The sequence below is a fragment of the Equus quagga genome, chromosome 7, assembly GCF_021613505.1.
Source record: "Equus quagga isolate Etosha38 chromosome 7, UCLA_HA_Equagga_1.0, whole genome shotgun sequence".
Lineage (NCBI taxonomy): Eukaryota > Metazoa > Chordata > Mammalia > Perissodactyla > Equidae > Equus > Equus quagga.
The window spans coordinates 34,458,944-34,484,100 of NC_060273.1; the positions used below are offsets into that span (position 1 = coordinate 34,458,944).

The 25,157-nt window shown below is 44.7% G+C and overlaps 2 protein-coding genes across 2 annotated transcripts in view; one reads left to right on the forward strand and one right to left on the reverse strand.

Annotated features, from left to right (window-relative positions):
* LOC124242358 (radial spoke head 10 homolog B-like) overlaps nt 1-10,882 on the forward strand; it is a 67,698-nt gene extending 56,816 nt beyond the window's left edge. The window contains exon 19 of the mRNA XM_046667326.1: nt 10,601-10,882. Within this exon, the coding sequence (XP_046523282.1) occupies nt 10,601-10,809 (209 nt within the window). The 3' untranslated portion in view covers nt 10,810-10,882. The remainder of the gene's footprint in view (nt 1-10,600) is intronic.
* On the reverse strand, nt 441-24,952 carry CCZ1 (CCZ1 homolog, vacuolar protein trafficking and biogenesis associated). Its single transcript, XM_046667329.1, has 15 exons — nt 24,762-24,952; nt 23,763-23,860; nt 23,577-23,670; nt 23,211-23,288; nt 22,755-22,802; nt 22,084-22,167; nt 20,526-20,701; nt 16,105-16,186; nt 14,182-14,243; nt 13,777-13,888; nt 9,409-9,442; nt 8,644-8,761; nt 2,379-2,537; nt 1,956-2,083; nt 441-787 (listed from the first exon to the last, which is right to left on the reverse strand). The coding sequence occupies exons 1-15, from the start codon at nt 24,879-24,881 to the stop codon at nt 732-734; spliced, it is 1,449 nt and encodes a 482-aa protein (XP_046523285.1). The 5' UTR covers nt 24,882-24,952; the 3' UTR covers nt 441-731.
* Nucleotides 24,953-25,157: the final 205 nt, after the last annotated feature.

The following is a 25,157-nucleotide window of genomic DNA, read 5'->3' on the forward strand; positions in this document are numbered from 1 at the left end:
GGGCCGGGGTAGTAGGAGTTTTTGCAGACCACGCCTGGTTAGTTTTCCCCCAAACTCGGGGATGCCCAGACCCCCACAAGTTACGGGAAGTTGCATCAAGCCCGGCCCGGCTGCGTCTGGGCTGTGAAGATGCCTGCGGAGCTGGGGCTGCTCGCCGTTCTCCTTGACGAGCGAAGAACGCTCCGTGTTGGGACCACACCGGCGCACTTTCATTAAGTTCTTCGGATGATACGTGGTCTAAAAATGAGCACTCCAGAAAAAAACGAGTCTAGCCATTACTTTGGGCAAACGCTTCACAGTTCACCACTTCAGGTCCAGTGACGGGGAAGGGACCCCAACTCTGGGAAGCTCGAGAACATTCCCAAGGACGAGCCAGGGACCCCCGTGGCCAGTGTCCCTGCAAACAAGCGCCAGGAGAGAGACTCGATGCAAAACCAGAATTTTAAAAACTTTAACAATTTATTAGTCTTATTTTCCAGTAAAATATTCACATAATGTCAAAAGAATGGAATGATAGCGATGTAGCTGACTACCTTTAATTAATTCCACATAAATATTTAAAATCTAAAAACCTCGGGATCATCAGACTGAGTAGAAATTTGATTCTTCAAAGCAAGTATTGCTTTACTGTTGTCATTAATCCAGTCAATAAGAGGACCAATAACCTGCAGCGGTGAACAAAACGCTTGCTCAGTTGTTTTGGAAGAGATGTTTTGGCGAGCCATCCTCAGTCAGTCCAAGAAGAATATGTTATTGAACTGTGTCGCACAAAGCTTCTTCACCTCTTCTGCAAAAAGAGCAGCAAACAGTGCGTAAGGAACAGGGGTTTTCACTTAAAAGGTTCCATGATATGTATTAGTGCCGTAAATTCTTCTGGAATAAAGTTGGGGATAGATAAATGTCTGCATTAACTTTGATCTTTAATCTCAGAAGCCTAGGTAGGAAATGTTAACAAATTGAGAGAAAGGGGAAAAAAAGCCTAACGTGCCCATGAGACTTCCACAGTACTGAACACAGTGAAACACTGCTCCTTCGGCCTGCGCAAGCCCAGCGCGCGAAGTGCCTCAGACAGCAGAGGTCAGGGTGCCAGGAGCGCGACCTCTCACACCTGGAGAGATCTGACGCCACGACACGCTAAGTGCAGCGGCCACCCAGAACCTACGATTGTGCTCCAGCGAGGCAGCGTTCCCTCGACTACCCTCAGCTCCCAGTGTCACGAGCTCCTAACGAGAGGAGGGCTCTAAGGCGACAGCTCTTCATACGAGCCTTAATAAGAGGGAACATAGCATCTGCCCTAGAAGACAGACGCAGAAAAAGGAGGCTCACCCCTAACTTTTCTCAGAGTTGGCACTTGGGGTGCACTCCCCCCACTGCCCCCCCCCCCCCCCGCCCCCGGGCTCCTGCAGAGCAGCAAGGGAGCCCGCTGCGGTGACGGTGACCCCAGCCTGTCCTCCAGGCGACAAGGCCACCAGCACAGTGAGAGCAGCAGTTGGGATCCTGCTGCGCAGACGACCAGACCGACGGCTTTGGCTGGAAGACGGAAGGAAACTGGCAGCGTTATTCTGCTCATGTACAGACAGAGCTGGCTGTAAACTGCCACACGAGTCTGACAGCTCTGCATCAAAATGTGTTTTTATCACAGGAAATGGAAATGGACATTTTAAAACATAGTATATAAAGCTGTGGGTTTTTTTTTTGGCACGATAGAAAATAATTTAGGCCATTATCAAGTTTCCTGTGAAACAGGAAAGTTTTCACATACTTTTTTAAGGAACTAAGCTATAGGAAAACATAAAGTGTAACAAACGGTGGCTTCCTTTACGCAACAGAGGCATCTGCTTAAAACCCCAACAGTCATGATTTGTTATATTTAGCATGTTTCTTAGCACATTGCAAAGGTAGTTTTTAAATATCAGTAGCATTAAAATTCTGCTCCAATATAAAATCCTATTTACCATTTACTTCAATCAGGTTTGCATTTTTTTGATTCAAAATAACATAGAGTTCCCGCTGATCAGACTTTTTCCCAACAACCCAATAATCACTCATCGCTTTCACGATGATTTCTTCATCTTCATCCACTCTGTAAGACAAGAGTTTCAAGACACAATGGTTTATTATACAAACGGCTACATTGTGAAAAACAAACATTCTAAAACAAGAAACAGGAAACTAGTCCCTTGAAAAGTTCAGGGAGTCAGGTCCAAGTGGCCAGTGGCCTCTGGGCTTAATTTAAGACCCGTTTGGAAGTGGCCCCCAGGAAGGTGGTCAAGTGTGAGCCCCTCTGAAGGGGCTCTGGGTCACTTGGTTGTGAAGAGGATGCCTTTAATGTCTCTTCTAAGAAAGAGGACACCTAATTTGGGACGCTGGTGAATTACCTGGCAAAGTCACTGTTGATGTCACCCAGAATCTTCATCAAGTCCGGATGAACAGACGTCAGGGACAGACTGGGTGTCTTCCTCATGTGGATTGTACTTTTCTCTGCTAAATTCATATGGTTGAAGTAGATAAACTTAAACTGGGGTTCCTTCTCAGACCTGGGAAAATAGTCATTAAAATGGTAACATTCTGAAAGAACAGCCAAACTATACAGCTACATTGTTACCACTTTAAATCCACGTGGCTGAGGTCTCACATGTTCAAGGGCTGGGCCTTCCAATCAAGAATCTGTCAGTTATGATGTAACAGGCGCCTCATTTATTAGTAACTTAGTTGCTACCCGTGAAGTAGTCAATATGGATGGAATTGTCCCTAGAGCTGAAGTTTATTTTTTAAAAACCAAAAGTATTTTAACCATTCTGTGATAATTTTCTCAATAAAAGGATAATGTTTTATAAATGGCAATCACGCAGCTATTCTCTGAATTTTTTTTTTTTAAATGCAAACTACATCAATACGGGCCATTTATCTTCTAGCAGAGGGGTCAGCAGACTAGCCCTGGCCGAAACTGGCCTTGTTTTTCTAAATCAAGTTTTAGTGGCACACTGCCATGGCCATATGTTTATGTACAGTTGATGCTGCTTTCACGCCTAAACGACAGTTGAGCAGTTGAAACATATGTAGCTCCCAAAGACTGACCCCTGTTTTAGGAAAGAAACATCTCTTTTGTCCCCCAGGGCTGTGGCATTCGAGGCCACAGAACTGAAGCTTACCACGATAAATAACAACGCTTTCATTATCATAAATGGAGAGCATTCTAAAACATATTAGCCTTTTCTGCTGAAGTATAATGAACACTTTAATTGGGATATATCTTTTTATTATTTTAAATGACCGGGCAATGCCACGACACTGCCTTCCAGGTCAGAATGTGCGATTCCTCCAGGACCCGCCCAGACAGCTGGGCCACACAGCTCACAGGGTGCGTCCCCTCCCTCACTCTCCCTGCGCCCTCAATTTGCACTCTCGAGTCTGGGGAGAGCCCGAGCAGCCCGCCGCTGGGGGCTCAGAGCCTTCTCTGCTTACTTCAGGGCTAGCAGCCACGCTCTGGAGAGCTGGGGGTGCCGGAAGCCCGGCCTCCGGGTAAGCGGGTTACTACTGTAATACTTTACCTCTAGGCAAAGAAAGAATGTGGGCGATTTAGTTTCCAGGAAAATGAAAATAGAATTCTTACAAAACCAGAATTTGTTTTTAATAGGCCCCTAAAACTAAGAAAAGCAGGTATAACTACAAGAAAAACTGTTTGGAAAGATGAAAATTTTCAAAGATGTTTTGAAAGATATTTAGTTGTCTAGGTAGACAAACTTCTCCCCAGCCTCAATGGGGCTTAGAGTTCCGGCTGTCTTGTCTGACCCTAAAAAACTGTCTACGGCTTTCCTAGTTCCCTTGTCTATAATATGTAAACTACTCTTCTAAGAAGATCAAAATGACTGTTTTTGTACCCCCGGATGGAACTTTACATTAGAAAATGTTACTTAGGTAGTTCAGACGGGGCAAACGTGGCTTCTTTCCACTCCACCTTCCACGGAGGATAACAGAGAAACAGAAATAGAAAAAGAGCTACTTGCAGTGTACTGTTAATGAAAGAAAAAAGAGATCTGCTCGCACTAAACACAGCAAGGATAACTTTCATCCGACACGCTCACTCGTTATCCAAATTAACACCTCGCTTAGAGTCAGCAGCCGCCACGTTTACCGGTATCTTTTCCAAAAAGCTTGTGAGTCTTGGCTCTTTTAACCACGAAAGCATTTTTTTCCAAACAAAATCACACAAATTTCTTGCCCTCTTAAAAAAGAACTTGCTAAGCAGTTGACTACGTCAACAGAGGATACACTAACCCAGGGAAACCAGACAGAAGTCCTCCTGGCGGCCTGTGAAGTCTGCTGGAGAAAGCCCCGCAGCAGTGAGGATGTCCCCAAGGGGCGTGGACGGCTGGGCTGTCTTCACTGGTTACATTCTGTGCCTTTCCAGTCTGTGTCCACTAGCTTTTTCAGAAAGATCTCCAGTCAACCCTTCCTTCACATCCCTTTGCCCTTTTCTTCCACTAGTGGCTGAAACCCCAGGAACTAGGATTGGTGGGAGGTGACGGGGAGCCCTCTGTGAGTAAATAGCATCACTTTCACTGAGATGCTGTAGAGTTCAACGTTTGAGGACCAGCATGTGAAAACCGTTCCAAACTTCAAAGGCACGCCAGGAAAGGTCACTAGGAGCGCTGAGCCGACGGAGGCCATCAACAGACGCGCCTAACGGCTCACAGATTCACCTGTGCCTTCGCCGGCTGGCTGGGGACACCCGGACCATCTGGCGATTTTCCCTTGTTCTGCGCTTTGTTCCAGATAGCTAAGGTTGCCAGATAAATGGTTTCTAGATGAATATGGCTACTGGCTATCCCTCACTTGTCAAACTGGACTAAAGGTGAAAACGGGATTCTGAACTGATCGATTTGGATAGTGTGAAGGAACACTGGTCTCAGTTTACGAGTCACACATTAGAGTTTTCCTCCTGGAAAGGGCCTCTCTAGAGTAATCAGCACGCGAGCTCGGAAGGCGCACTAACTCTGCCCGGGAAAGAAGCCCCCCTTCGCCCTGCTCTACCCTAACAACCCCACCGGACTACAGCCAGGGCTGGCGGGTCCCTCCCCACGCTCCTCCTGCTCCCTGTGTCCACTCCTGGTCTGATCGGCACCAACCCTCGCTGCCACCGGCTGCACTCTACTTCCAGCTGGAATCCCAGCGTGGTCAACCTCCTAAGCAACTGGGTTGTTCTACAGATTTATTCAAAAAGACCGATTAAAACGGATTATGAAAAAAATTCCTCCCAGGAAAGCTTCCTTTTCTAATAACTTTTTACTTTACACTGTCCAAATTTAGTATTAGAACTGGTTAGTGAATAGGCATATGTGGAAGAAATCGAAACGAAAGTCTCAGGTTCAGAAAACTAACAATTTTGGGGAAAAAAGCTTAAGATAGAGCCCTTCCTCAAACCCTTAAAAATTCCAGGTGAATTAAAGATTCAAACACAAAAGATAAAACCATAAAAGCACCAGAGACAAAAATGGGATATTTTTATAATACGGGGTGGGAAGCCCCAAGTATGACACTAAAGATAGAAATCTGAAGGAAATAATTACTAAAACTGACTATGTATAAATCCTAAACTTGTGTATTACAAAAAACAGTAAAGTTAAAGAAAAGAAGATGTGACATGACTAAAAGGTATTGCATTAAGACTATTGATGGAAAAGAAAAAAAGATAAAGCACTTCAACGGCGAGAGCCAAAGGACATGACGGGCAGTTTGTGGAAGAGACAGAAACGCCAATAAACAGATGAAGCGATGCCCCCTCCACCCCCCACCAGTGTTCCCTGTCAGACTGTCAAAATACAGAGGGCCCGGAGGAGCGCTGCGGGCACCGGTGGCAGTCTAAGCCAGCCCAAGCTCCGTGCAGGGATCCACCCGGGCAATGCGCGTTCCCTTCGCCCCAGAACTCAACCCTAGGGATTTCGCCTAAGAGGATAATTAGATGTGAGTCCTGTTTATAACACTAACAGCCATAAGGAGACTACCCATTAAATGGGAGAATGGTTAAGCAAAGAGCACACATCTAGCCAATCAGACGCCATGAAGCCAATAAAGAGAATAAGGTGGCCCCATATTTACTGGTTTAAACTGCTGTTTGTACCATATTTTTTTTTAAAGCTACAGATTGACGGCATGATCTGTTTTTAAAGACCCCTGAGGAAGATGCCATGTGTATATGTCACTGTTTATATATGTGTACGAGTCTAGAAAGACAGAAACCAAATGAGATAAGATTTCCAATATTGATATTCCTGAATTTAAAAATTAAGGGCATAAATTACTCTCAAAAAAGAAAAATGCAAAAATAATTGAATCATAAGTCCTTGAATAGAAAAACATTGAGGTGTCACACAAACTAAGAGAAAGTGAGGACGAAACAAACTTCCTTCATGCCATGCTTGAACGAGTCGACCTCAGTTCCACAAGCTGCCGTTTACGACTGTGGATCCAACACTAACCTTTAGGCCTGAGCAGCGCCCTTTGCGGGGTGCTGTGGCTGAGAGAACAGGCTGGGCACAGAGGTCCCCAACTGGCCTCTGGGATCAGGACGGCCGGCTGACACAGCAGCCTCCATGCCCTCAACAGTGCCCTGGAGATGCTGCCACTGGGGGCTTCTTTCCTCCTTCAAGGCTGCCTCTACTTTCTCTGGGATATGAGTTTTGGAGGCCCCATGACTGGTTTGTAAATGGTTGGGATTTAGGTAAGAAAGATTCCCAGAAGAAAAGCACATTATCTTGTGTACTCAAAAGCTTTTCTCTTTAGTCAGCTGATATTTATGGCTTGGCGAGCACTAGTTCCTTACATATAAAATCTCAGATGCACCAAGAACCATCTTAAGGTCAACTTTCAAACATAAAAACAACTACGATTCTAGAATTTCTCTTCTTGGGCATGCCCCTGAATTGTGTGCAGTTTATTTCACTATCGAGTTTTCCAATTTCCCTTTTCTTCCCAGAGGTCTAGTGATACTGTACAGCGCTTCTCTTAACACTCAGAAAACTGTCCTCTGGGAGAGACACATGTGTGTGAAAACACACATAGCAAAATGTGGGGGGGTACACGTGAGCAATTTTTTCAACCTTCCTATGTTTGAAAATTTTCCTAATAAAATATCAGAGAGAAAACTGCTTCCTGATGAGAGGATAATGAATATCCAAGGGCCTCTCCTTTCATCTGTACAATCCCAAGGAGAGTTAACCTTTTTTTCCCCCCTGAGGAAGATTAGCTCTGAGCTAACATCTGCTGCCAATCCTCCTCTTTTTGCTGAGGAAGCCTGGCCCTGAGCTAACATCCGTGCCCATCTTCCTCTACTTTATATGTGGGACGCCGACCACAGCATGGTGTGGCAAGTGGTGCCATGTCCACACCCGGGATCCAAACCGGCGAACCCCGGGCCGCTGAGAAGCGGAACATGCGCACTTAACTGCTGCGCCACCGGGCCGGTCCCGAGAGTTAATCTTATTTGCAAAATAGAAGGTGCTTGACAGCAAGTGTCCCTCTGGATATCTGTTTATGAGTTACTCGAAATTCACCACATCTATCGAAAGCAGGGGCAGAGGAGTTCACAAGTCCAGTGGTCTCCCCGGGGTCTGGGGACGCAGGAAATCACACTTTCTCACTCTCCACTCATAAGAGTCACTCGCATGACTCCACACAGATTTAACTCACTTACGCCTCCTTCAAGAAAGCGAATCTGGCAGGTTCGCGTGAAAACACTGAAGGATTAAGCAGCACTGAGATGTAAGGTGGTCAGGCACTTTCCTTTCTCGGCCGTATCTTTCCTCACACTAGGTATGCTGTCCAGGCACAGTCCACACACACATACGAAACCCAAATGGCCTTTCGCCCGGAGCCTGTTTGCAACCTGGCTACGGGCTGGTGCTTATATAGACATCCGTACAACATGATCACTACAAACACAAGGTTAGATATCAAACCACAGCATTTCAGTAACTTTGCAAACATACAGGAAGTCCATACAAAGAGGGCTTCTATTTCTCAAAGTACTTTCCATCTAGTCACTTTAACAGTAATTCGATTTTACATTGAGAAGAAAGTAGAAAGAGGTTCAGTGAGTTTCCATGGTGTTCTTGGAACCAAGGCAAGCTTAACCTCGAGTCTCCTGATACCCAGCCTAGAGCCTTCCAAGGCCCCGGACTCATTGCCAATGCCCAACGGCTTCCATCACAGCCAACTCCACCCAGACATTTCTGCACAAGACGCACAGCGCTTTCGGTGTACGCAAAGCCAAACCCTGCTGGTGACTACCGCCAGGGTGAATTTCAGCCTGGGCTGGCCAAGTGGGATGTTGAATGGTACTCACAAGGCCAATGCCAGAGGCGTAGCTAGCACACTTCACCCCAGACACGCATGCCACGATCAGGGGAGAGCTGAGGGAATGTATGAACATGACCCGGCCCCAGCCCTCAGTGTGGGGCAGAAACCCCAGGAGCAGTTCCCCAGGACGCTTTTCAGACAGCACTGAACAGCACATTTGTTCTCTGGATTCAGAGAAAACACAGATGTTAATATTGTCTGAATTCTTAAGTAAAAACCACCCTTAATCTTCCAAAACCAGTTATATGCTGTTTTATGAAAGTAAACACAAAGCAAAGTACAAACCCAGATATTCTTTTGTTGATGTTAAATTGCTCACAAATGTCAGATGCCAGTACTGTGAGCTGGGGCCCGACAATGCTGTCCAGTCTTCGGCAAAAATCCAGCGTAGGCTGTATAGAGGCTAACAAGTAATTTAAAAAATACCAGTCAGTGTTACAATACTTTGTGTTAAAAAGGTCAATATTTATTTTACCGTCTTAACAACAGTATTCAAATTATAACTTTACTGATCTGGGAAGTAATTAAATGATCGAACCCCCTTTCCCCTCCCAAATAGAAGAGAAACAGAAGAGTCAAAATTACTTATATTTAAGATGGAAAAGAGTCAAAGACCTATCTCACTGGAGTGTTGATTTAAGCATGCCCCGTGGGCGGTAAATTGGTTGCCACCGCAAGTAGACCAAGGGGGTCGAATATTCACTTAACAAACACTACACAGCACTCATGGGCCAGGTGCTCACTGGTGCTTTACAAACAGTACCCTGTTTACTCCCCGCAGCCCCCTCTGAGATAGGCACTCCTGTTATTTCAGTCAAGGAGGCACAGGAAGGTGCCTGCGTCCTAACGCTGCCAAGCAGGCAAGCTAGGACTTTAAAAATATTAGAAGTAGCTAGTCAAGATGGCAGAGGCCCAGAGGGGGCAATAGCGCTTAATATGGCCTCTGTGTTGCTGATGACAACACATGTATCATTTAGGAAGAGAACACAGTCTGTTGTAAAGAGAAAAGGCTTCTCTACTCAGGCCGAACTCAGACACAGGGGTACCTACCGTCAATCATAAAGCACACGGCTGCACTCATGGCCTGGGAGGAGAAAACAAACCGAAGATTACAAAACGGTACAAAAAGGAAAGCTTAACCCGATGCACTGACCCTGTTCGAATCTTGATTTCAACAAATCAACTTTATAAAGGTATTTCTTAGTCAACTGGAACAATCTGGATTCGGACCGGAGATGAGATGACGTCAAGGGAGTGCTGCCTATTTGGTCGGACATGCTAATGGCACAGTGGTTATGTTCGAACTGAGGCCCTGATGAGTTAAGAGACGCACACTGAAGGATTTATGCATGAAATGACACGACCATTTAAAATGCCCTAGCAAAACCCAAAACATGCAGAGAAGACAGATGAAAGATTAGCATATGATTAATTAATTAAGCGGCGCGATGGGTACCTGGGGATTCATCATTCTAGTCTCTATTTTTGTGTGTGTTTGACAATTTCCATTAACACAGTTTAAAAAAACCCCAGCAAATGAATGTCACCTTGCCTCACTTTTTATTATAGCAAATATTACAGTTACGACATTAGCAAGTAACAGTAACCTACAACCACCAAAACCATAAATAAAAATAAACAAAAATGTTTGAATTTATCAATGCAATGTATAATGTTAAAAAAGCTTGAAGAGAACATACAGCCCTCTGATGAAAAGGCAACAGACCTCCTTCTCTGAGGCTGCTCCCCCAGGCCCCCACTGTTAACCGCTTCAGATAACACCGACCGCTGTCCCCTTGAGACATCGTCCTGACTTGCCACTCCTGTCGGGATGGACGGACCCCTCACCCGCCTGCCCCTCCAGCCCTGCGGTTCGCAGCCACTGTCGTCCTGCACTCGCACCTCACAGCCCGACGGCTCGCTTCTCCTGCCGCCAGTCCCGGGCACCAGCTCCTTAATGGCTACCTTCTAAGTGAGGACAGTGACGTTCCCAGCTGTGCCCGCACCTCTCCCTACGCCCACCTCCCGACCTCTATCAGCGATAACTTCATTTCTGCACGCTCACCGTTCACAATATCTAAACCATTTTGTAACTAAATCATAACTAGACAGGGGATGCAAAATTAGTGGCTTACAAGCCAGTTCCATACAAATTTTGTGTTTTCTTTGTGTATAAAATAACTCTGACTTAGATACCAACTAATTTTATATAAAAAACCCCAACTTCCTGCCTCTCCTTCAGTATCAGGACACTGGGCCCCGGCTCTGCATTCTGAGGCACCACCTGGTGGATACAGGTCGTGCTGGCCTCCTGGGGACACGCGCACCTCTGGGTGCCACAGTCAGCACCGCTCCGGACGGAAGCCCAGTCCAGCTTGCTCCCCTAACATCTACCATCAGGCACGTGCGGATGTGACCTCTCACTGGTTGATTTTTGTGTGGGCCTTTTAAGCTTCTATTTTAAAAGTTTAAGAATTTTAAATAAATTAAAAAGTACCTAGAATGGTAGACATCAACTCCACGGACCATCACCTTCTCAACAATGGTCAATTCACGGACAATCCTGCCCTGTCTACCTCCCTCCACCACACGTTAACGTCACACATCATATCCTTTAGTCCACACACATTTCAGCCGGTATCCATGACAGACAAGGATCGTAGCAGCACTTCCACACGGTGGGGGGAGGGGGGGGGCGCTCCAGGGGCTGTCCCCAGTGAAACACCATAAATGGAGTCCTGCCCCCACGCCTCTTCCCTGGGCTGACTTCACTCTGTACCCTTTGGCTGTAATGAGCTGTAACTGTGAGAAGAATGGCTTCTCTGAGTCCTTGTGATTCCTTCTAGTCAACTATTAAACCTGAGGGTGTTCTTGGCGACCCTCTGAACTCGCAGTTGGAGTCAGAACTGAGGGTGGGTTTGGGGACTCTCGAACTTTGCCACTAGAAACCATTGAATTGTATACATTAAATGGGTGAATTATACGGTATGTGAATTATATCTCAATAAAGTTGTTTAAAAAAAAGATAAGAACACTTTAAGATAACCATGACACCATTATCATTCCTAAAATTACATCTATAGATCGATTCTAAAAACAGGAATCCATAAACAACACAGTGTTCCAGGCTCATGTTTCCTTCTTTAAGAGTTCAAAGTCTCACTCCTGAGTCATTCAGAGCAGAATGATTTTAGCTTGATATAAAAATGGGCTTTTCACTACTCCAATTACTGCTCTAAATTATGCCTCACTTTAGTTCGGTTCACTTTCAGGCCACATCATTCCATATATTGTCTCTGGAATTCTCTCCTCCTTTAGCCGTTTTTTATTACATCTCACATTTAATTGAATCTCTTAATCATACTATTTTATGAAACGTCTTTTTGCTCTGGAGCCCCTGCACCCAGAACAGAGCCCTCCTTCTCCACTTCCTTATGAAAGTACCGGAGGGGGTAACCGTCAGCAGACCTTGAGAGCTCTCAAGCCTGCCTGTACTGTTCTCGTGGGTAAGACAGATTGTTCTGGATTCCAAGATATTTTCTTTCTTGGTTTCCTTACTTATTCTGGTGAGGCACAACCTCATGCAACATCCCAAGAAAGGGGCGCGGGGTAACTTTTTGAGACTTTTCACGTTTAATACATCCTTCTTTGAGCTCATCGGTGGTTGATGGTTTGGCCCGGCAAAGAATTCTACACTGAAAATCATCTTCTCTCAGAACTTTGAAAGTCTTCCTTCTGCTGTCACCTAACATCTAGTGCTGGTAGGGAAACTGCTAAAGCCAGTTTTATTTACAGGTGACCTGGTTTTCCTTCTGGAAAGTTCTAGGATCGTCTCTTCAAATTTCCAAAATTGCCCATTGTGTGGGTGGGAGTGGGTCTTTTTTATTCATTGCACCAGACATTGAGTGGGCCTTTTCAGTCCAGAAAATGTGCTCCTCTTCAGCTAGACATTTTCTCATAATACCACTTCACTAATTCCCTCTCTCCCACTTTGTTAATCAGATATGAACATTCCTGAACTGATCCTTTCTCTCATCTTTCCTCCATATTTTTATCTCTTGTCATCTTATCTTATATTCTAGGGCAGGGCAACTTATCTTTAACCCTTTTAATAAATTTCTTACGTGAAAAATTGTATCTTTGGGGGGGACTGAGAGGTCATTGCTTATTGGGTGCAGAATTTCTGTTTGGGGTGAAGAAAAGTTTTGGAAATAGTGGTAATGGTTGCACAAGTCTGTGAATGTACTTAATGTCAATAAATTGTACACTTAAAAATGGTTAAAATGGCAAATTTTATTTTATATATCTTAGCACATAAAAAAATATTTAAAAAATTGTATTTTCAATTAACCTAAGTTTAATATAACCTCGACTCTTTCATGTCATCCTGTTTCAGTTTTACAGATGCCCTTCTCTAATCTCTGTGGATACTAATTTTTAAAAGTTCTCTTCCGTTCCTGGAATCGTTCTCGTTTCTCAAGACCTACTTTGTTCTTCCAATCATACTTAAGAGTGAAGAACAGCTGACCGGGGCGGGAGGCCTCGCCTCGAGTGGAGGATGAGGGCAGCAGTTACGCTGGCACACGGCAACTGCAGGAGCAGGGCCTTACGCTCAGGTGCTGACATCCACACTAGCTACTCTAGGTCTCTCCAGATTGTTTACTTTCTTTAAAAGGACCCTCAGTTTTCACCCAGGGTCAGGTGCTCAGCTGCCTGCCTGTGTGTAAGGAAGGGGAAGGGGGTGGCCAACTGGTTCATGTACAACACGTCAGTGGAGAGGGTGCCTCAGTGTGCCCTTGCTCTCATACCTCCTTTCTATCTGTCAAGACCATACAGAATTCCCGCATCCTCTGAAGTTCACCTCCTTCCTGTGCGCTCAGGGCATCATTTCTGAGCCTTTACGCATTAAAACATAATTGCACTCTTAGGTGAAAAAGAAGATAAATACATATGCTCAGCTTTCTTTCTTGAACCAAAAACTGCCTTTAAAAAAACCAACCTAAGTATACAGCCTTACAACATAACATCCTGACAAAACCATCCTTACAGAGTTACAACAGCTTTAAAATCAGAGCAAAAGCAGAGTTCACTGACGTGTGGCCAGGCCCACATCCAAAGGCATCTAACAGGCACCACTGACCTTTGATTGCTTCTGGTTGGAGCACACAGGACTTCAAGCGTTTGTGAGTCATAACCTTAGACAGTTACTCTTTCACCACTAAACAAAACTGTTTACAAGGAACTAAAAATAAGCATTCTATTCCAGAAGAGCACCCGTTTTGAGTTTTACAATAATTAGAACTTCCAACATCTGTTCCGGGAAACCTTTAAGAGGCTTGCATAAATACTCATGTACACAGGCAAGAAAGGCTTACTTTAGTATTACTCTGTAACACAGGAGGGAAAAAGAGTTGTTACCTTATAAACAATTAAATGGAGCGCTTCGTAAGTGTCATCTGTATTTACAAAAATTCTGGGGAATCTGCATTTTGCTTCTGGATCATTAAGGTTTAAGGGCCCAGTAAGAAATCTGAAAAGCAAGCACAGAGATGATTCGATTCAATCAGGTACATTATAAACAGGAATATATAAACAGGGTACATTCCTACTTAATATGTATCTATTTTTTTGAAGCTAGACACTACTTGGAAAACATCAAATCAGAACATGGTAAAGTAATACACTCAATTCATTGGAAACAACAGAAGTTCCTTTGTTGATTATTGTCAACAAATTAGCACAAAGGTACAGTGTTCAGGATTTTATCTTTACCAAAAAAGATGATAAAGTCCAATATTGTATATCAGAGAACACAAGTCCCACCTTCCGTAGTGTTGAAGATTTCCCGGCATCTCTGTCCTTATCGGAGAATCTCTTCCGGCCAACTGGAAACAAATTTAACGTTGAGAAACAACTTAACAGATTTTCTACTTTCAAAGCTTTGAAAAATAGCACTCTTTTCTACTACTTGGCTCCATGTCATTTTTCTGTATCAATTTCTCATATTCCTCCCCACCAAAAAGAGAGGGGATTACAGAGGTGCATAAAGAGCTCATTGATTGTAACCAGAACTATCGTGCACAATTTCATCGCACCCTGATTTCCATATACTGTTTAGTTCCTCTTACGGCAGTAGCTGAAATCTCCCGCGTGGTTAACACATGCCAGGCAATGGCATAAGTTACTTAGTTTCACCTCACGGGACCCCTGTGGGGAATGCCCTCTTCCTATTTTCTAGACGTAGAAAGCGAAGTTTGTAGAAGTTCACCACTGTGCCCAGCTCCTAAGTGGCAGGGCCAGGCATCAAACCCAAGCCTGTCTGACGTCAAAGTCCCTGTCTTTAGCCATGACGTCGTCCTCCTCATAGATTTGTATTTGTAGCACATTCCTAGTTGCTTTGGCTGAAGATATACCATTTCACATGCACAGAAAATGGAAAACAAAAACCAAATCCAATAGTTATGTTAGCGAAAACTTGTTGCTCTTCTAAAAATTTTTGGTGTTCTTCTGGTCTATATGAAATTTTAGCATATAACTGAAAATTAAAGATTGGAAATGTAAATCCAATAGCAGAAATGCAGAGCCAACTCTCAGATATGCAGTTTGTCCTGAGGGAGAAGACCTCACGTGTCCAAGTCCACATCGCCAGGTCGTATATTGCGGCTTCCTATGTTACAAGCCCCGCTCTTTAGCCACATAATAAGGTACCGAATAGTTTTCTGTTGCAACAGCACTGTCACACATGGGAAAGCGCCTGCAGTGAGCCTTCTGAGGATGCGGCTGTAAGCAGGCGCTTTAGCATCAGGCAGACCCTGAGATCAAGTCTGGCTCATGACTTACTAGCTGGGTGACTCTGGGTAAGTCATGTCAGCCCCCTAAACCTGGGTATCCTATCTGCAAGATGGAGATAAGGCACCCAGCTCTTAGGATTGTTCTCAGGATGTCATCAGATAATGCACGTTTGCTGGTGTCTGGCATATGGTACATACTCCAGAGATGTGAGCCACTGTCTTCAAACTACCCAGAAAGGAACTAAGCAGGGGACCAGGTCCTGCTCAAAACCTTGCGTTCAATTTCTTATCAGAGAGATGTTTCCCGTTGTTTCAAGCCATGGCCTTAAAAAATAGAGGGAGGGAGGGAGAGAGGGAGAGAGCGCGCGCATGTGTGCACCTGAGCCAAATGATAACTCAATGGGCCATGAACACTTTCCACTGCCGACCTAATTAAAGCTACAAAAGGATACTTTGGGGAGAGCGCTGTGGCATTATTTACAGTTCTCTGCAGAAAACTGGGAAATTAAGCACTAGAGTAGAAAAGCCAGGCAGGCAATGCAACATCTACTCAAAATTGGATCTCCTGTTTGCAGATGAAAAGCCCATAGGATTAACCTTTGTTTTGTCAAAGATCCCTGACATTTTCAGAGTTCCCAAAACCCTACTTAAAAGTCCAGTGTTTCCTCGGCTCAATGAACTGCTCCTCTTAAAAACACACCTTTCCTATTGCATTTGAATGTAACGAAATGAAGAAAAGCTGACATACATGGTTTTCTGTGCTGAGTAATACACAACTAAACAAATGTCACACCAGTAATGTAAAACATAGATCAGAACCGCCCATCGACCACGTTACTCCACCCACCTCCTCCACCACCCAAACCTGTGTCTGTGTGTTTGTGTGCGCACACACGTGTATACATACATACATATATATAGAGAGGGGGAGAGAGAGATTAGTACCCAGTCATACCTCAGGTTCAATATGCCTTGGAAATAGAGAGGTGGTGAGGTATTTGTACAAAATTCTCATGTCATCTTGTTCTAATCCACTCCTGAAACATCGGAAAAGCATGGTGTTAAAAGTTTGGGATTGGTCTTCTGTCTTTCCATCGCTCTATGAGAAAGTTCGTCTTTTTTTTACACTGTATCAAGAAGGGGATGAATTACACTTGAGTCCCGGCACCAGAACTTTACCCTGACCTGTCAAAGGCCACTACTGTGTGGTCTTGCATTTTCTATGCCATTCTAAATAAAAAGTCACAACGGATTGGATTCTCTGCCTGCATTCCACGCAGCATTCTTCATGGAGTGTTAACAAGCACAACCTCCAGGCCAGGCAGCGGATTTCTCTTCACTTTCTGGGTTATGCGTAAGGCCACATTCCTTCACTCAGCACCCCGGAAAATCCTGGGAACTAGATCCTACTATGTCTCAGAAACATAAGCGGATTTTAATTCTCTGGATTTCAGTGTGGGCAAAAAGGAGGAAGAGAAAGAACAAACTTTCAGGCAAACTGTCTAATGTGAAACGAGGCAAGAGTAAGTAGCACGTGGAAAATGTGCTGAGAAGCTGGGAGGCGTCAGACTCCACGGGAAATGAGTTTGTTAGGTAAAGCTAGAAACAGACGGTGAGTCTGTACGTGAGGTTTTTCTGTTCAAGATAACTGAAACAATCCTGTGAGGAAATCTAACGTGATGTAAACCAAGCCTCCACACATGCTCGAGGCTCTCTCGTCTTCCAGGAAAGCCAAACGTCAGAAAACGTCTGGCTCGTCTCGGCAAACGGCTGCTGCGCGCCTGGCTGCCTCCGCCAGCTCTGTCCTACCAGCTCCTCTTCCTCTGCCACCCCTTCTTCCGAGGCTCAGTTCTCATCGTGTCTCGTCCAGAACCACAACTGGAAGGAGCCCTACACCCTCACGCAGGCTTGTGTGCCGAGAAGCAGAACCCTCACTGCTTGTCCTGTGACAGCCCCAACTCCCAAACTCTCGCAGCCAACTAGGCAGATGGAATTTCCAAATCAAACACACGGACAGTCACTCATTTTTTCTTTTGCAGAAATAATTAAGATAAGGGGAGAGAAAGAGAAAAATAAAAAACAAAACAAGCCTGGATATTACCTTCTTTTTAAGAACCAAATAAAAAGTACCAGTGGGGAGGGGTGGGTAATGCCAAGTAAAAGACAGTATGTAAAGAATTACGTGCTGGGCAATTCCTTATAGAGCTGCGCTTCCAAAAACAGCAGCTACCGGGCACATCTGGCTATTAAACCACTGAAACGTGGCTAGTCGAAATGAGTGTAATATACACTGGGTTTTTCAGATTTAATTTTTTTAATACTGTCGTTTACATGTTGAAATAATATTTTAGATAGATTGGGCTGAAAATATGTATCTATTATGAACTTCACCAGTTTCTTTTTATTTTAACGTAGCTCTTAGAAAATTTAAAATGATATATGTGGCTTGCATCACACTCTTCTCAGATGGAGCTGTTCTAGACCAGACGACAGCGAGTAGAAACAGCCCCAAAAGGAAATGGAAGACAACATTTCTTAACTGCTTACTCTGTGCACTGTGCTTAGGGCTTCATTTTTTTATTTCACTTAAGATTTAATGCTAGGCATTAAATACTTGGGTGTTGGCTTTCTGGATAGAACATTTAAAAAGAAGGTTAAGTTGCAGCCAGCTGTTCAGAGCACAAAACACCCAGTAGGAGAGTCCCGCTTTGCTGTGGTGAGGCCTGCCCTGGTTGTAGGATCTCCATCAGCGCTGGCCACAGCAACCCCTCCCCAGATCTGCCACCCCCATCCCTATGCCTGCTCCCCTGCAGAAACCAATGAAGTCAGGTTGCGTGACAGCAAACAGAAGCCTGCACTGACAGGACCAAATGATCCAGGACTCCTGGATCAATGGTTCACACCGCACAGGAAAGAGCCCACTTGGGCCGAGAAGTACAAGTGTTCTCAACGTCTCTCAAATACAGTTACTTAACATGAGTGATTTTTTTTTTCTTTTTAAAAAAAACCACCAAAAACTTTTCTTCAGCTTAAATCTTAACTGACTCATTCGTGTGCATGAGATGCTACCACTTTGTCAAGACTGATTTTTCTGGAACTCTGCGGCCTCTTTTTACTTCACTGCTAAATGGACATCCCCTGTTTGCTCTCCGACCCCCACAGCTGCTCTGAGGGAAGCAGCCACTCGGCTGCTGCAGACCCCACACGGCTGTGCTCAGGAGCCTGCGCACCTCCCTCAGGGGGTGACACCAAGTTATCTGAGAACTTCTTTCAGCGGAAGCACTGCCAAGAACACAGTGGTCACGACTCCATGCAGAATCCTTCACACCAGGATCAGCTTACTCTATAACACAGACATGTTACTGTCATGTATTGAATATAAAATAATCTAGCCAAGATCAAGAGTATGGTCAATTTTGATTAACTTAAGAACTATCTAAAGCATTTATTCATAAAAACATTAACCCCTGAAAAGTAAATCAATTCACTGAAAAGAAAATTCTCTCAAAAAGTAGGTCAAGAACTCTGGACAAGAAAGTCAGCTGACATCGTCCTACCAACAGGAGTCTAACCCAATCGTGGCCACAGCAAAAACCAAAGCCGCCACTAAACACAGCAGTCCACAGGGAGCTGTAAGCTATTTCCTACTAACCGTTTGCTTTGAGCTCCCCGTCAACATTTACTGGGGACACGTAAGAAGCCAGGTTCTGGCACATGCTGGGACAGACAGATGCTTCTCTCCTCGATCAGGTAATTTCAGAACAACACAGCAAGGACTAAGAGTCAATACGTACTCTGTTCATGAAGTATAAAATACCTCCTTGGTATTTAAACACAGCAGCTTTGTAACTAGCAACTGCCTCTCAAAATGTGCTATTTTCTAGAAGTTCCTTCTGGTCATGACTGCCTGGAACCAACCCTTCCCTGTCAGCATACTGGAGTGGAACCACAGAGCAGCTCCGTGCAGCCACCAGAGCTGTGCACTGCTCAACTCCGGGGGCTGTCATTCACAAAGACAAAGATGCCAAGAGGGTCTCCGGGAGTTGGGCAACAGGTGGCCCTGGGAGCCCACGCTTCCAGAGCCCCACCCTGCTGGCCAGGCCGGCTCCAGGGCCTCCCAGCACGAGCTGCTGATCTCCAGGAGGACCCTCTTGCTCAAGGCCTGTACCCTTTCTCACTCCCAGAGTTCACACCCACATCAGGGCTGATGCTGTGTCAGGCCAGCAGAATCCGAGCTACCTTTCTCTGACAGGGGCACCAAGGCCACGGACTATGTTGGCTTCTGGCCCACCCCCCTTTATGTCCCTATTACCACGGCTGGGGGCACCCTCCCCAGCACCTCCCTGTAACTTCTACCTGTGGAGGGGCCGCTCCCTCCTCAGACCGGACTCTGGATAACTATCCTTCAAGCTTTCACAGCAGCAGTTAAGAATTTCATTTTGCTATCATAGCGTGAATATCATAAAAGCAACCAGAGCAAGGCCAGTTAATACAGCATAAAGTTGCCTGATAAGGAATTTGAAACATAAAAAAAGAGACGCATTTCCATCTGGAATTTGTTATGTTGTTTTTACAGGAGAGAACAAATTCTACGTGAAAACCCATCAACTTGTTTAATAGACGGATTCAAATTCCTTTAGTTTAGCCTGCTTCTCTCCTTCAAATGGAGCTGCAAGATGTTGGCAGGGGCGGGGATGGGCTTCAGGGGACCATTACCGCCTTTTCTATTAGCTCAACTCAGGTTTTACTGCTAAAATATGGCCACACCCTTCATTTCAGGCAGAGGAATACAGTAAACAAAATGTAAAAAGTGAACACGTTTGAGAGCACTCCAGCCGGCCGCTCTCCCCTGCACCTCAGCCACTCGTCTCAGGGAGACCGCTCCTGGCCACAGATCAACAGCGTGGGTCCACACGCAGCTCTCGGGGCCACATCCTCTACGCAGCCTCACGCACATTCACGCGGCTTGTCTAGAGTTTAGTATTAGGTAGCTGATAGCATTTAGTAATAGTTTATCTTTTCTTTTCGAGTATCAACGTTTTCATCAAAGAAATCATGTTTCTGTTCCTACTATAGGACACAAACAGTCTGATGACAGTGGGGTAATGTCCTGGCTTTATAGCACTTCTAACTTCTCGAATATTTTAAAAATCTAGCGTCTTTAAAAGACAGTATGAAAATTATGCTTTCCACAATTCCTATACTGTTTCTTTGAAGATGTTTTTGGGAAAACATCAAAATAAACACAGGATTCCTAAAAGTAACCTGATAGGAACATTTTCGCCACTTTTGACAACCCAGCAGCCCACTAATTGCTGTTTTTATTATCCTAAAAGATTCTCTTCTTTTACATGCCTGGTCCTAGGATGTACCTACCAGATGAGCTGATCGTTGTAGAGAAAGGCAGTGTACTTGACTACACTCAGGCTTTCCTCCATTCTGTTAATAAAGGACTGGATTTTCAAATAAGTCATTTTATCCAATGGGAAGAAGCTGATTCCACCGAAAATGTCGAGCAGATCACATGACTGCAAATGTAACGTTTGCAAATACTGTAGGAAAAAATAAGGCATTAAAGTTACTATTAGTACAATGAATACAGGACTCTTTGACAACCGAAAATAATTAATTTAGAGTACAGTTACATACTAGCAGATTGCACACTGGCAAGACCAACAAGTAGGTGAGCCACAGGTAAGTGGATTTGAAATCAGTACCAATTTCAAAATATAAAGTTCAAACATAACTCGTTAATGTTTATTCAGTGTTGTGCTTTTTCTCTTTGAAATTTTTTTTTTTTTTAAAGATTTTATTTTTTCCTTTTTCTCCCTAAAGCCCCCCGGTACATAGTTGTATGTTCTTCGTTGTGGGTCCTTCTAGTTGTGGCATGTGGGACGCTGCCTCAGCGTGGTTTGATGAGCGGTGCCATGTCCGCGCCCAGGATTCAAACCAATGAAACACTGGGCCGCCTGCAGTGGAGCGCATGAACTTAACCACTCTGCCAAGGGGCCAGCCCCTCTCTTTGAAATTTTTAATTCCTAACGTTAGCGCTCTTCAAATTTGACGAACCTCATTAGGGATCTACACAATGTCACGGACAGACAGTGCCATCTTATACTAAAATCACGTTGAAAGGACACGTGGTCAGCTGTATCCATCAGCAGAACGCTGATGGGCAGGAGAGTAATGAAGACAAGAAGAGGAATCAGGAGACAGCACGAGAGTGAATACTTATGGTCATTAACGTGAAGAAACAAACGCAGAAAGAAAAATAATTCATAAAAACAAAATAATTCAAAAATAGAGATCAAAAGTAGTTCAGGGAGAAAATAAATGGAAAATTATTCCTTTCAGATAAACTGAACTTTACCAGAGGTAGGATGAGATATGTAAAATTCAATTTACTGCAAAAGAGAATGGCAATTCTCTAGGGACATTCGTTTACCACGTGGGAAAAATCACACTCGTGTTACTCATGTGACAGCATCTGTGTCACAGCCACAACCTTTTACTGGAGTCACTATGGATTATGCCTGTTGAGTGAACAGAATCGATCCATAAGAATGTGCAACGCAGGTAAAGAGTTTAGAGTTGGCTAATTAGCAATCCACCACACAGTCATCTTGCTTTTGAGGAAGCCCACACTGACCGATGCAGGTGGAACAAGGACGAAGACAAAGGATGTCTCCAAGATGCTTTAAGGAGCTGCGCACAAACGGCAGGATGCTCTGATCCCACACGAAACACTGGAAAGAGATGCCAGAGTGCAAGCTGAGCGAGTTTCCTCACTGTCTGATCTTGCCACGATATCTCTTAGGCTCTATGCCACTTTCAAGTTCTAGGTCTTTTGTGTATGAGAAACAAACTTGTCTGTACTTTTCTAAAAGTCTGTTTGAACACTACTAAGATCATAAATAAAATTCAAAATACTTGCCCGATGAAAGAATTTCTCTAATCTTTCTTTGAGGAGCTTGACACCTCCATCTTCCATGGCTCTCAGAAATGTACCATTAAAAAGCTAACGGTGTAAAAGATTTAAAAAAAAAATGTCAATTTCCTATGCCTCCAATTTTGCAGTATAACAAGTTCATCTCTTTCTTTCAGATTAATTAATTTGGCTTATTTAATCCCACAGTTCCTTTTAAATACAGAAAATATTTACATGAGGAAGCCTGAGTTGTAAGTCACAAAAATTTACACACTGTTAAGTGATACCATTTTTATGAAATCACCTAATTGTTCGGGGGATTTTTCTTTTTTTTAACCTCAACTCGTACCTAAGTTTCACTTTACATAAATAATACCACCAGACTTCTCGAATCATACAAACATTGGCAGTCTGTGTTTTCCTCAAGAACATGGACCCCTTGCTTACTAACGAGGATACATTCCTAGCACAAGGCTGGGAACAGAGAAGGCCTCAATAGTCAGTGAATTAGTACATGCATAAACCCCAACACTGTTTCTAAGGCCCCGTTATTTCCTCCCCTAAAACAGATACAGAGTCACCTTGCCGTCATCTAAAGAATTAAGAATTATTTCTAAACAACCCCTGTAAATAGGGATACTTGGCCAGACTCAACTCGGAAAGAATGCCACGCTTACCTTGTACATGCTGTAGCACTGCTGGAGTACTGAACTGTAGACTTTGTCCTACGACAAACACAAAGACACAGCATGGACCTCGATTCAAAGGGAAAAAATGTCTATGGCACAGCAATGGACAGTGACTCTTGGCAAAGCAATATAATGCTTATAAACCTGGTCCCACCACAGTTGTGTGCTGAAAATAAGAGGTATTTAAATTCAATTATGAACCAATAAGCCTAAATTTAGGAGGGCTTTAAACACAGACAATTAGTAGAAGGCATCAGTGCGACAGGGTACATATATATTTTTACAAGATTGTGCAAATGTAAATAATAGACATAAAACTTCTCTATGTGTACCCTGAGAAACTTCTGCCAAAGTGACATGGCTTAAATTTGACCAGGTAAGTCACCCATCATATTCTGTGACAAATTTTTTTCTAAAAATAAGAAATAAAAAATGACGTGTTACCAACAGTTCCTCCTCTTGGTACTCAACAATTGGTTTTCCATCTTTACTTTGCTTTTCAATTATAGGATTCCGGACAACCTACAAAGTTTGATAAACTGAAGTTACACAATGAATCAACTATATGTATTTTTAGTTTTCCCCTAAATTAAAAAACTTGAACATGTCACCACACCAAAAACACAACTTCTTAAAACAGCCCCAAGAACAAATACATCAAATAGGAGTTTGACTTTAAAATTACAACTAACTTTATCATAATTTTACTTTGATGCAACAGTCAGAGGACTTTCCTAAATTTTCTAACAGTAGAGATCGCCCATAACTTTGCTATGCAAATTCAAGAAGATGTACTGTGTATGTAAATACCATGACCATCCAGAAATTGTCTTCCGGTTCATTGAAGAACTGTCTGTTCTTCTGGGTATGTAAAGATTTCGCGGGTTTTGACGGACTAAAGGTCCTAAAAAAGGTGAAAAGAATATGTTGGGGACAATTCTCAGCCTAAGTGGTAAGAATCACTGAGTTCGGCAAAAGCACATTTACAGGCGTTACCTCGTAAACTGTACGATAGCTTCACACAATCCGACATTTCTAATTTTTTCATTCTTTTCGACTTCGTTTGGATAATAAAACAAAATTTTATTTTCCTCCTAAAGTATGAAGAGACAGAATCCCAACATTAATAGAAGCACTTTTTCATCTCAGCCGTTGAAAATGCCAAGTTTCATGTCAACCTCTCATGTCACACACGCGAACCGTAAAACCAAACCAAAGCCCTTTTTAGAAAAACAAGAATTATCTCCTCGCTGTGTAAATACCGCCCACCAGCCTGAAAGGCAATTTTGATACCCAGTAAGTCATGTCATCCGAAGGGGCACTCCGAAAACTCTGCTTTCTTTCCTCTCAAATACTAATTTGTAATACACCAAAGCTTGTGAAAGATAAGCGTGTGCGCACGCGTGCGTGCAGACAGACGCCTCCCCACAAACTGAACCCAGCAGGTTCACGGGCATTTGGACTGACAGCCTTTAAAAGGACCGTGATGTGCTGCCAGCAAAACCTCCGGACATCCTTTGAGGAAGTCACCGTCCCCACCTTAAAACCAAACAAACCAAACCCCTGGAATTTATTTTTTAATTAAATCGGAAAAAAACTTTCCGAGGGTCCTCCAAGCCTGCATTCTTTCAGGGCTACTCTTGTGCCACGCTTCCAATCGCGGACTGGCAGGAAAAAAGATACAAACTTAATTTTAATCACCCAGGATGGATACAAAGAGACGAGAGTCAACCCGAGTGGAGCGATCGAGCTGATGAACAGGCGCTGATCGCAGCCCCTGCCTGCGTCGCCTTGCCCCCGCCGCCGCCCCCGGCCACACCTGGCACAACGCGGCCTCGGGAAACGCCGCTGGAGGAGGGCAGAGTGACAGGTGCTGCCCGGCGCTGGGCGGGCCGGGGCCGCCTCCCGGGCACACCCCGCGGCTCCCGGCCCCGCCGCCGGCCGGCCGCCCCCCGGCCTCGGGCCCTCCCCGGCCGCCGGCCCCGCTCCGCGTACCTCTCCCTCGCGCGGCCCGAAGCGCGGGTTGTAGATGAAGAAGCTCAGCAGCGCCGGCGGGAACTGCTTCTCCTGGGCTGTCCCGGCCCCGGCCCCCGCCCCGGCCGCCGCTGCCGCCATCCCGGCCCGGCCCCCGCCCCGGGAGCCTCCCTCTGCCCGCCCAGAGACCGCCGCGGCGAGGAGACCGCACTTCCGCCTCGCTCGCGGGCGCCCCGGAAGTGGTCGCCGCCGGCCCGGAAGGAGACTCTGCAGCCCTCCGTCCGCTTCTGGAGCGCACGGGTCGGTCTGTTCCCATTCATGCCGTCCTGAGCAGGTGCTTTTTTAAAATAAGAGTTAAGGTGAAATTTTGTTGTTGTTGTTTGCTCCCAGATTTCTGCCCTGGCGCAAGGCGAGGGC

What these genes read in the sequence shown, in the direction of transcription:
- CCZ1 (XM_046667329.1), bottom strand. Translation starts at nt 24,881, where the DNA reads ATGGCGGCAGCGGCGGCCGGGGCGGGGGCCGGGGCCGGGACAGCCCAG. An exon ending in ACAATTTCTGGATGGTCATG is followed by an intron (nt 23,289 to 23,576) that starts GTATTTACATAC and finishes CAAACTTTGTAG; the next exon opens with GTTGTCCGGAATCCTATAAT. An exon ending in CGTGTGCTTTATGATTGACG is followed by an intron (nt 8,762 to 9,408) that starts GTAGGTACCCCT and finishes ATTACTTGTTAG; the next exon opens with CCTCTATACAGCCTACGCTG.